The sequence below is a fragment of the Myiozetetes cayanensis genome, unplaced genomic scaffold (genome assembly GCF_022539395.1).
Source record: "Myiozetetes cayanensis isolate MyiCay16 unplaced genomic scaffold, myiCay2020 scf3, whole genome shotgun sequence".
Taxonomy (NCBI): Eukaryota; Metazoa; Chordata; class Aves; order Passeriformes; family Tyrannidae; genus Myiozetetes; species Myiozetetes cayanensis.
In genome coordinates this window covers 43,958,474-43,971,025 of record NW_026087521.1, presented here as the reverse complement: position 1 = coordinate 43,971,025, position 12,552 = coordinate 43,958,474, and the positions used below count along the sequence as shown (strand labels likewise).

The 12,552-nt window shown below is 36.4% G+C and overlaps 1 protein-coding gene across 1 annotated transcript in view; it reads left to right on the top strand.

Moving 5' to 3' along the window:
* Positions 1 to 4,291, top strand: part of DCN (decorin) — a 36,504-nt gene extending 32,213 nt beyond the window's left edge. Inside the window, exons 7-8 of the mRNA XM_050324161.1 lie at positions 1,630 to 1,768; positions 2,768 to 4,291. Of these exons, the coding sequence (XP_050180118.1) occupies positions 1,630 to 1,768; positions 2,768 to 2,962 (334 nt within the window). The 3' untranslated portion in view covers positions 2,963 to 4,291. The remainder of the gene's footprint in view (positions 1 to 1,629; positions 1,769 to 2,767) is intronic.
* Positions 4,292 to 12,552: the final 8,261 nt, after the last annotated feature.

The window sequence follows — 12,552 nt, the reverse complement described above, 5'->3', positions numbered from 1 at the left end:
AACTTTAGCATAAAAATAATTTATTTTATCAAGAAGACTGCTAATCAGACTTAGTCAAATTACTGGATGTAATTCATGGATCTTCATCTTAATCATTCTGTTTGTCATAATGAAGACAGAAAACAGAAATTAAATAGAGATTATTGAACCACAGGAGTTAAGTTTACCACTGTTTATAGTAGCTTTGACAGCAACCTACTGTAATGAAGTATATAGTAACACATGTTTTGGATCTGACAATTTCAAAGTTTAGAGCAATTTTCTAGAGCTTATAAAATAAGACATTTCATCTTAGTTTTATGTTCATTTTTGATCACAGGCTCATCTCTGCTCAAAAAAGGTCTGTTCCTTGATTTTAATGAAAAAATAAAAATACCATAATTATGGGTTAGAGAACTATGAGTCAGTTATTGTTTATAACAGAGGCTTAGTATAAAATGTAACATTCTTCAGGGGAATTATAAAGAAAAGTTTCAAAACTAAAACAATATGATAACTACTCAGGTAGTGAGTAATTTACTTTATTGGAGGTATGGGTTGTGGAGTTTGTGAGTTGTCCTGCATGTGACAGTTTTTCTGCTCTTTCACATTACACTGGGAAAACACCACAGGCAACATCACGTGGGCAACATATTGAAAGTCCACTTGAAGACATAAAGTTTTACACAACAAATGTCAATATAAAAATATCTAACCTTGGGGTGCCTCTGTTGAGGCTGTACTGTGTGGTGAAACAAGACACTCTGCTGATCATGGTGCAGAAATGGGAAGCTGTTGTTAGCAGGCACCAAGTCTTAAACCACTACTCTCTGCTCTGTGCCTAAGGAAGTAACCTAAGCATAGTCAGAAATCCCCTTTTGCCAAGTTGAGAGGTAAGGCAGAATACAGATTGGTGAACAAGGAGCAACAAGGATTGGACGTAACAGAGAAGATAGATGAAGAAAGGAGGGAGCTACGGGAGAGCTCCAGGGGAGCATGTGGGATTATCTAAGGGCAGCATGGACCTTGAGCCACAGAAACAAGCTACCAAAACCAACTTTGATTTACACATCTAAGTCTTTAGAGACATTAGGACAGGATCAGACAACCTGGATCATGTCAATTCAAGCTCAACAGTCTAATAGGCGCCCTAAAGCACAGTTAAACTTTGAGAAACAGGGCCTTTTTCTGATGTCTTAAGGTATTTTAAACTGTAAAATGTTCCATGAGAGAGCTTGGTGTAGATCTACTGCTCATTCTCTTTTGAGTCCTTGAGTTCGAGTAGATGGTGAGTATTTGTCCTTTTTGTTTGTTCGTTTTCCTTGTAAAATTACTCGAGTCTTTCAAAGGCCTTCAGAGAGTATGCAGTACCATGAGCACAAGTTGAATGATATAATGATAATATGATTGCTCACATCAGATGCTAAGCTTATTTGAATATATTTCTTTAAACTAGTTTTCCATGGTGACTCTAGTTCACATATAATTGTGAAAATTAGCCTGGTCTTTTCTACAGTAGTAATGTAGAGAAGTAATCAACCCAAGGAAGATGGTTATGAGGGCAAGTTTAACATGTTTTTATTGTTGGTTTGTTTTGGGGGGGGGAGTGTTGGTTTTGTTTCATTGTTTTTGTTTGGTTTTATTTTCTAGATTGGGTCTCAGTTTCAATAGTATTTCTTCAGTTGAGAATGGCTCTCTTAACAATGTACCTCATCTGAGAGAGCTCCATTTGAACAACAATGAACTTGTCAGAGTACCCAGTGGGCTGGGTGACCACAAATATATCCAGGTAAAGTTTATCATACTACCTCAGAGAGCAATAGTTGAAAGATTCCAAATGGTATTTGTGTACTTATTCAGTATTGAAGAGAAACATACACAGTATTTGTGCAAAAGGCAACTTGATGCAAGTTTCATAAACTCTTGAATTGTTATGGAAAATACTTTCAAAGAACATTTCTTCTGCTGACTTTTGGTTTTTTGTTTGTTTCTACTCAGTGACATTTTGCAACCTTTCCAAAAAAACTTTCCTTTGTTATCTCACAAAGCTGTGCCTTCAGGAGGACAAAGAGACACGATAGGCATTTCACTTCAGCAGTATTTTTAGGGTACTTGTGGCTGAATATCAAAAATATGGCCTCTTGTAAGCAATTAAAATCCATCTTCACATGGACTAAGATTTTACAGGGAAGAAACCTCCCAAAGAATGAAGACTCTCAAATGTAAATCACTCCTTGTGTGTAGCTTGGGAAAATTCATAAGAAATTATTACTCTGGAGCAGACTAATACTCATCAGCTATTTTAAATCATCATTAGTAGTTACTTTAGCTCTGAGTCCTGTACAGTTGCACTCATGAGAGTGAAAGTATTACAGCTGGAGAGAAACTAATTAGCATCAAATGCATTCTCTATATACAGCACGTGCTTCTGAGCCACAGTGCTTTATTAATAATTACACATCTTTGGTCATACTGTAACCAAAAGAGGACCTCTTTTGGTTACAGTATGACCAAATGTCAGTAATGTTATTAGATTGCCTTGCACAGTTTCTGCACTTTCTGTAGAAACTATTGTACCAAGTGAACTGCAGGTATTTCAAAAGGTAAGCAGAATCAAGGATGTGTTTGGGAAACAAGATATGTTGTTATTCTGTATAACATTGCACAACACAAAGCAAGCATTTAATAAATGATATCAAATAATATAATTTGATAAATGGTATCAAATAATTTATCTTATTTGCCACAGTAGGTCTATTTCTCACATCTTTACTTCCATGCTTTTCAGGTGGTCTATCTTCACAACAACAAAATTGCTTCCATTGGTATCAACGACTTTTGCCCCCTTGGCTACAACACCAAAAAGGCTAGCTATTCCGGTGTGAGTCTCTTCAGCAATCCTGTGCAGTACTGGGAAATCCAGCCCTCTGCTTTCCGATGTATCCACGAACGTTCTGCAGTACAGATTGGAAATTACAAATAGGTGTCTAAAGATGGGGTTCGGTTGTGTTTCAGCTGAAGTATCTGTCGTTACAGGCCTGTTCAAAAAATCGTTGCTAACAATTAACGCCAAATACCAGAAACTTCACTTTAAAGTGGAGATGATCCATTGATGTAGAATAAATGAAACATTACAGATGTACAAGAGCAAGCATAACATCAAAAAGAATTGTCAACTGTGCTTTAAACTGACTTATTTCAGCCTTCTTTTCCAGCATGCTTTCTGTGGCATTATTCAGTTTGCTGAATGCTACAGGTTTTCAGATTCCACTGTATATGAGATTCGGAGTAAATATTTGTCAAACTATGATATAGGAAAAAAAAAAAAAAGATAGTGAATGAGGTTATTTTTATAACCACATACACACAAAAATAGTAGAGGAAAAAAGACTCTCAAATCATCTTGAGACTTGAGAAGGTGAGAGTTACCTCCTTTAAATTTATTTCAAGCCCTGGAGGTTTAAAAATATCCACTATAACTCTAAGATAATTCTGAATGTATCTATTTAGCAGAGGCAAATAAAGTTGTTGCTAATGTCATTATTTTGGGAAAAATAAAAAAAAAAAACTTATTGTATACATAATTCTTTAAAGGTTGCCATTGTTCTAGAGCAATGCTATTCAAAATTAGCCTAACATCATCCTATTGAACAAAATATTCAGTAGTCTGCAGTAAAAAATGTGTAATCTATATCTGGAGCTCAATAACTAAATTTCTTTAGTGCAAATCCCTCTCATCATAGTCACAAGAGCAGTTTTAATGACTTTACTGCCTTGCAGAGTATGGTATAAGGGTTTAGTAATTGATATCAATCCATGTATGTTTCTACAACCAAAAAAACCAAACCAAAACAGTTCCCTGTTCACTTGTTCTGCATTGTACATTTTTCAGCATTCTTAACTGTTTTTGTTGTTTAAACAAAGTTTTTAATTGTAAAGTAGACATATGCAGGCTCCTCCATCTGCTGAATTTGCGGAATTTAGTTTGTATGCAAAATCATAAGTGTAGAAATATACAAAGTGAAATAACTGCAAATATGGACATTGCTGGGACATCATTTGTAGAAGTATCTATTTAGAGTGATTTGGAGCCCTCTTTAAATTGGGATTCTTCAACCCATACCAGTGAGTAGCAAGCACATCAAAGGTAGGCTGCACATTTCTGCTGTCAATCTACAAAGCTAAACCTATACTCAATAAAAACATCACCTGAAAAGAATTTTCTGCAGTCTCTTAATACTCCAAGGTCAATCTCTCTAATTTGTAAAACTTCTATGTCATTTATATTAAAGAATAATGTAATACAGGCAAACTCCAAAGTGTTTGTCTTTCATTTTGTTTTGATAGCATAACAAAGTGTGTCAGAACCTTAATTAAGTCTTGAAAACTGAACATCTTTGGTATGGTGATAGCTAAAGTAAAAACAAGTTATGTGAAAATCTTTTGTCTCAAGGAACTTTTTCATACCTAACACTTGGGGTTTTTTTGTGGAAAACAAATATAGTCTTTTTTAGCTGTCATTCAATCAGTAGTAAATAATTGGAAACAATTATGACTCACTAAAGCCATTACACTGAAAAAGCATATTTGCACTCTTCTTAGCTATATTCTACATATAGTAGCCAATGATTTCTCCCACTTGCCTCTGTTTTTTTCTTCTGGGTTTCACATTTTCAGAGTGTTATTTTTAAATAAAACAAACAGTACATGAGCTCTTTCTGTCACTGACGGGAAAACCCTCCAGAACATCATCAGTTAGATTTTTTCTCTTTTGGTTCTTGATTGGATATTTGCTATTGTGCAGACAGAGACTTACTTATGCAGAAAAACTACACACTGGCATTTCAAGAGAGAACAAAGTCATTGTAAGTACAGGGTTTACATGTGCCTGGTTCAAGTTAGCAGATACAGATACAACTTACAGCAAGAAATTCACACAACAAATAATAACAATTGCATATTACATAAAGCTTCATATAAACATATTCACAAGCTTTCCATTTCTCCATCCATAGTTTTAAAATCTCCCATACTAAGGCTTTGCTTTCAAATTAGAAGGAACTTTAAGTCCAGAAGAAAATATCTGAGTCTGGTCCTCCGTAATATCCATGATATGTTCTCTACCCCTTCCTGCGTGCTGCTAAAGCACAAGTTTTCCCTTCCCACAAAATACATTCCCTGCAAATAAACAAGGGTTGTAAAGATAGCAGGGCTTTCCTCATTCCCAGTCTTGCTCATTGAAACAGAATAAGCAAATCCTATAACAAGAGACCTAAGTAAGATCACGAAAAATTTGAAAGGTAAACACACTGTTGGTTTCCATAAACTGTGCAGCCACACCAATACTGTTTGACTGATGGGACCCTATCCACACACAGCATCTTCAAAGACTTCAAAGAAGCGGGAAGCCCAGTACTTTTAAAACAGCTTTTCATATAAATATAGAACAGATGGCTCTCCCACTTAAAAAGAAAACAAGGAAAGGAAAAAAATAAAAGAAAGAACAGATGAACAAACAAAATCTATAAACAGTTGGGAGGAAAGAAATAAGAGAACTGAAGTAGAAAGCCTTTGGGCCCAACATTTCTCTGTAAAGTATGAAAATGGTAAATGGTCACAGCTGTAGTACTCAAATACATAAGGAACAATACTCTTGTTTCCTAGTGCAGCCCAAAAGCACTAAAGGCAAGCCTGTGACCATTTTGGGCTGGTTTCTCCTGTAGTGAACCAGATTATGGACAATCATCATATTTTTGATTGCTGATGTATAAGTGACATTAATTTCATTTCCAGGCTGGATTCACCTCTTAAATCCTTGACATTTCGAGGACTATAGATTTCTTTCAGTTGTCTCCATAAACTCAAATGTTCTAAGCACAAGGTCTGGCAACAGCGCTTTGGCCCATAGCTTGGTTACTGGGGGTTTTTTTTGAGCTGCTATCGAACCTCTCTGTTTTAATGTATTTCTGCTTATGTTTGTTATTTTTCTAAAAACAGATAGCATATTCTACCCCACAGTCCTATAAAAAAAAATAAGAGAAAGCTGAGAAATTATTTTTGTCTGAAGCAAACATTAACACATCTCTAATGTCAAATGCAAAATAACTAGAGAATATTACAGACTTTCTGATCCCACCACTACTCTGAAGTGCCATCTAGTGTCACTGAGGGACAGTAACAAAGTTACTGTTCACTAGTGAAAACCAGGAGGAAAGAAGTTTATGAGGTTTTATGAAAAGACGGTACATAAATTCTCATACTCTGCTGTTTCGGTTTTATATTTTTATTAAGTCAGATGTGCATAGTTGTGAAATTATTAGCCTTTTTGTCGTCATGGCTAGGCTTCGCGAACGAATATTTGAGAAGGGCTCTACCCACGCTTGCTACAAGCGCGCTGATGGCTAGAAAGGCCAATGTGAGATAGACAAGTCTGGTTGCAAACCTTTTTGTATATCCACAGTTAAATACTCTTATTTGAAGAAGGATGGGTTTTTGCTCATCCTCTCTGAATGTACACATTTCTCTGAAATCAGTTTTGCTTCAGAGACTGGCCTACATCTTTCAATTACTTTTTTTTTTTTTTTAAAGAGGTGGCCTAACTTAGTTGAAACTAGTTCATTCACTTAAAAGAAAAATAAACTAAGGAGCATGTTAGTGACAAGTTGCACGGCACTGAGGGGGAAACATGGGCTGTGAGATAGATGTTCAATATTAAATGTATCATCTTCAAACTGAAATAGTGAAACTAAAATTTTAGCATAAAATATTACCTTAGCAATGCTCCAACAACTCCATCTGCAAAAGAACAAAGTATCTGTGGATGTCCTGACAAGTAACAAAAACTGTTTGGCTGTTTGAATTACACTCAAGACAAACATTCAAACAGCTAGAGTCATTCAACGACTACATTTTAAGTGACATAAACCAGCCTTTGGCCTCCTGCCCTACTTCCTGCTCTGGAAGTTCAGGGCTGTTAGTGTACTATAAGTGCTTGAGGATCAGTCTGGACACAGGCACTACAGAAGGCTGTTTACCCTACATGTTAAACTCCACACTTTTCTTTCTGAGATATAAAGATGTGGTTTCTCCAAAACTGCTTTGTCAGGCAATTCCCTTACTCAGTATGTACATTATGCTGCTTGAAAGCTTTGGAGACTAGCTCATGTGGGTATCTTAAATCAGCAGACCAGAAGAATGTTAATGTTCTTCTACTGCCTGCTTGAGCTGGGACAGAAATCTATGAGAGAAAGAATCAAAAAAGTATTGTCTTAATAATATATATATTCTCTCATCTTTTTACATTATAGCAGGGAACTAATAGTAAAATTGTAATGGTGCCACGAGAGGCAATGATGTTATATTTCTATATCCACATGTATGTCTGCAGCAAGCAACATAGTGAAGAAGCTTTTGAAAAATAAAATTTTTCAAAATTTACCCACACAAATAGTTTCAATATTTTCAGTCAGAGGAATTGAAAGCTACAGGTGGTCACTCAATTTTGAAGGGAAATTAAACAAAAGATGCCATTCATTGTCTAAATACAAAAATCTGTTTTTAAACAAACAAACAAAAAACTGTCTAAATTACCTCCATCCAGAAAAGTTTCTTTCAAAGAATGTCCCAGGAACTGTCTTTGGCTCACACCCAGATGGAGAGAAGATGAATACTTGAAAATTATGATTTCTGATGGTAAATCTCAAGATATTTTGTTTAGATGTACAAATATTAATTGGTAGGTTGTATTGCTTCTAGCATGTGACAGAACAGACAGTAGAATACATACTGCTTTATTCTGCATATTCCCTGGATGAAGGGATAGAATGTACCATCAGCAAGTTTACCGATGATACAAAACTGGGGGGGGGGGTAGTTGATACACCTGAAGGCTGTGCTGCTGTTCAGTTGGACTTTGCCAGGCTGGAGAGTTGGGCAGAGAGAAACCTAATGAGGTTCAACAAGGACAAGTGTAAGGTCCTGCACTTGGGGAGGAATAACTTCAAGTACCAGTAGAGGTTGGGGCTGATCTACTAGAGAGCATCTCTGCAGACAAGAACCTGGGAATTTTGGTGGATGACACTTTGACTGTGAGCTGGCACTGTGCCCTTGCAGCCAGGAGGGCCAATGGTACCCTGGGGAGCATCAGGAAGAGTGTGGCCAGCAAGCTGAGGGAGCTTTAAGCTACCCCCTACTTGGCCCTAGAGAGTACTGTGGAGTACTGTGTCCCGCTCTAGGCTCCTCAGTACAACAAAGACAAAAAGAGGGTTCATTGAAGGGCCACAAAAACAATTAGGGGTCTGGAGCATTTCTCTTATGACGAGAGACTGTCTGGAGAAGAGAGAGTCAGAGGGGATCTCATGAATGCATACAAATATCTCAAAGGTGGATGTCAGAAAGATGGTTTGAACTCATTTCAGTGGTGTCTAGAGACAGGACAAGGAGCAATGGCCATAAACTAAAACATAAGAAGTTCCACCTCATCATGAGGAATGACTTTTTTACACTGAGGGTGGTAGAGCCCTGGAACAGGCTGCCCAGGGAGGTCATGGAGTCTCCCTGTCTGGAGACAGTCAAAACGCATTTGGGTGTGTTCTTGTGTAACCTACCCTAAGTTACTTTGGCAGGGTTGTTGGCCTAGATGATCTCCAGAGGTCCCTTCCAACCCTAACGATTCTGTATAAATGGTTATAATCTGGTAAATATTCTATATTCATATCTAATGTGAAATCAAGTAAAATTTTTCCAACTCTTTATGTTATTGTCTCAACAGGATTGAAATATATAATTTATGATAAATCCTCCTTACACTTTTTATTAATTTTCAACTAACTTTAATTTTCAATTAAAGTATATATTGTATTTGAATAAAAAAGCCTTAAGGATTTGGCTACTATTTTTGCAAACTTTGGGTTTATAAAAGTTACATTATTGTTTCCAGATGAAGACTTTAATTGAGATAAATTAGGCTAGCCCTTCTCTACAGAGTAATTTTTGAAAGTGTTCAAATCCCAACATAAAGGCATGGAAAATAGGGACCATGTGTCTGCTACTAAATGCATGTGAGAAAGCCCTTTCCACAGAAAAACTCAGAAACAATTAAAGCTAATCATGAATTATTCTGCTTCTGAATTCTCTAATCTTATAATTTTAAAGTATTGAATCTTTGCAGGAATCAAAAACTTATAAAGAATAAATCAAATTCAGGAGACTAGAAAAAAAAAAAAAAAAATTTAAAAATGCATAAAATAATCTTGACATTAAAGACAGAGTAATTCTAAACACTGCTTGGCTATGTTAGAAATTCTAGACAACTGAAACGTTTCAAAAAACTTAATCACTTCTGAGAATAAACCTTCAGAGATTTGTCCCTACACATCCTTCTAACATGGAAGGAAAAAGTGGATACATTGCAATGAAGTCTTGAAACAAAGCACTGTCTTTGAAGCGTTGGCTGAAAGAGAGTGACTGAGAGATCCTAAACCTCAGATGGCTTAGTATTTCACCATACCATCATCAAAAAATGAAACAAAAAGATTAACCTTTTGGGGTATTATTTTATTTTTCTATCCTTTACTGCTCATTTTCAGCATGAAGTTCTTTAAAGACATGCCAATGCATGTGTAGATTACAGGAGATAAAGAAGATTGTGTGAAATTCTGTCTAACAGAATGGAAAAAGTTATGGTAAGAGTTAAATAGGTAGGCTCTTTACTGCTGTCAAAGGACTAAATTACAGTGAGGTGGTAATATTCCCTTTGAACTTCCTTGTTAGAATTCTGACATACAGGATTGTTTTGTTCCCTACATCTTAGACAGAACTATTTTCATAGTTCATACTATGAAAAAAAAAATACAACTGCACAACGATTTTAAATTATTCTGCAGAACTGAGAAAGAAATAGCAGGAATAAGAACTGGAGATGTCCCATTTACCAGAGCTCTGACCTACAGCGGAAGAAGCTGAGGATGCCTCCAGTTCCCCTTCATCCTCCCTCACAGTTAAAGTGAGAAAGAGAAAATAAAAGAGCATTCTAGCCTCTTGGCTACCTTGTGGACAGTTTCTGAGCTAGTATGAGAGGATATGAGGTAGCACATGAACATATGTGAACCTTGTGAAGACTGAGGTAACCCCAATATCAGTAAATACTCAGTGATAAATAGACTGAGATCAGTCCTGCAGAAAAGAACTTTAGGATACTGGTGGATGAAAAATTGAATATTTTGAAACAGCAATGTGCATTTGTAGCCTAGAAAGTCAAATGTATCCTGGAATGCATCAAAAGCATCATAACCAGCAGGCTGAGTGGGGTGATTTTGTTGCTGTACTCTACTTTCATGGAACCCCCATCACCAGTTATTCACACAGTGCTGGGGTCCCCAGCAGAAACACTGTTAGAGTGAGTTTAGAGGAAAGCCATAAGAATGGTCAGAGGGCTGGGACACCTCCTACAAAAACATGCTAAAAGAATTGAAATTGTTCTGGAGAAAAGAAGACTACAGAGAGATATTATTGCAACCTTCCATTATATAAAAGAGGCTTATAAGAAAGGCAAAGACTTCTTACTGTGGCCTGTAGTGACAGGACAAGGCACAATGGTTTTAAAATTAAAGAGTGTAGAATTAGGTTGGGAAGAAGGAAGACATTCTTTAAATTAAGGATGGTGATACACTGGAACTAGTTGCCCAGGGAAGCTGTGGATGCCTCATCACTGGCAGTGTTCTAAACCAGGTAGGACTGGGCTTTGAGTAACCTGGTCTCATGGAAGGTGTCCCTGCTTATTGCAGGAAGCTTGGACTAGATGACCTCTAAAGGTCCCTTCCAATCCAAACCATTCTGTGATTCCATATGCAGTATCAGGGCCCTGAGTACAGCAGTACATGTTCATTACATGTACATTATCACTTGAGTCAATTAGGACCCCAAACACAGTTTTCCAAGACCTTGGAAGACACATTTCAAAAAATATTTTGACATGAATGTGGGACAAGTCGTTAGTGGTGGTTTTCAGAAAAAGGATTTTGTCCTAATTGATAAAGAAAACACCTTCTTCCCTTCACCAAGGTTTGAATGAAAATGTCACCTGCACATTTATTCCCCATTTGCTTGAAAGAATGACCTTCATGTGAGTTCCCTGGAAAAGTCACTAATCTGAGACAAAACAAATGTGATGTGTCTCAGAGTTAGTCAATTATTGTTGTGCTAAAAGGTCCATAATCACTGGAAAGATTTAACTGCTGAAACACAATACAAAACCCTTTCCTTCATAAGCAATATTATTAAAAATGTGTGATCCTCAGCTCTGGAAACAAGAAGGTTTCATTTGTGAGATTGAATAGGAGCAATGGGTTTTCTATACCACAGTTGGCTAACCATATTATTGAAGTTATCTACGGGATAAGAAAATGACTTAAACTATAGTGTTGCTCACTGGTGCTGCTGTAGCCAAGTTTGTGTCAGCAGTTCTATGTGAAACAAGCTTTTCCACTTAAATGTTATTACTCTGCTAAGTCTTGTAATCAGATGTTATTTCTGGAATATATCTGGTTTTCTATTGAAAATTAAAAATAATCTATGTATCTTCTTCAAAACTTCAGTGTAAAGCAAGAGTGATATATGCATGCGCACACACACACACACACACACACACACAGAAACATAAATTTTGAGATAATGGTGAAAACCATGAAATTATATTTTGGTAAAAATTCAGTTGTGCATCTGGGCATGTCAGCAGACCTTAGAACCAGAGAGTCTACTTGCTTATTGATGGACCAGTTTATATTCCAGAGTCTAAAGCTGCATTGTCCTATTAAGTAAAATCATGCCATTTTCCACCTTTGGAACATGACTTAGCCTCATCTCTGTTGTAAGGCTTTCTTATCCAATGAAACAGGGTGGCTCCGTTTAAACTCTCTGTTGAGAGTGGTAAGTCCCAAATCTTGGCTAGGAATTGTTCAGTTCAGGCTAGAATCACACAAAAGCACATTCTAATAAATTAATACTATAAAGAATAACCTGACAGTGTCAGAGACATTATGTGGTTTGCTACTGTGGGTAAAGCCTAGAGGAGAGATAAGTCATCAATTTGCTTATATAAGATAATTTTGTCTTGTGACATTAATATTTTACATTGATCTACTCAAATATTGAAAATGCAGTTAACCTGCTTGCTATCTGAATGCTTTCCTTACGTTTTCTTCTCAGTCAATTCTAGTGTTTTCTTCAGCCCTTCACAGTAAAGTTTATCTCTGGTTTGTTTTTTTTTTTTGGTTTTGTTTGTTTGTTTGTTTGTTTGTTTGGATTTTTTGGTGGGTTTTTGTGTTGTTTTTTTTTTGTTTTGTTTGTTTTTTTTAATTTTTTTGGTTTTTGTTTTGTTTTTGTTTGGAGGAAGTTTGTTTGTTTGTTTTGTTTTGTTTGTTTGTTTTGTTTTTAAACCTTCGAACAGCTGATAATGTGGATTTCTGATTCAGTTGAGAGTTTGGAAGAGTTGCAGCATTTGACTGCAATGGTTTACTTTCCATACCCACAATCCAAAAACCATTACAACCCCGTGTTTGAAGAGAGAAGAGAAGA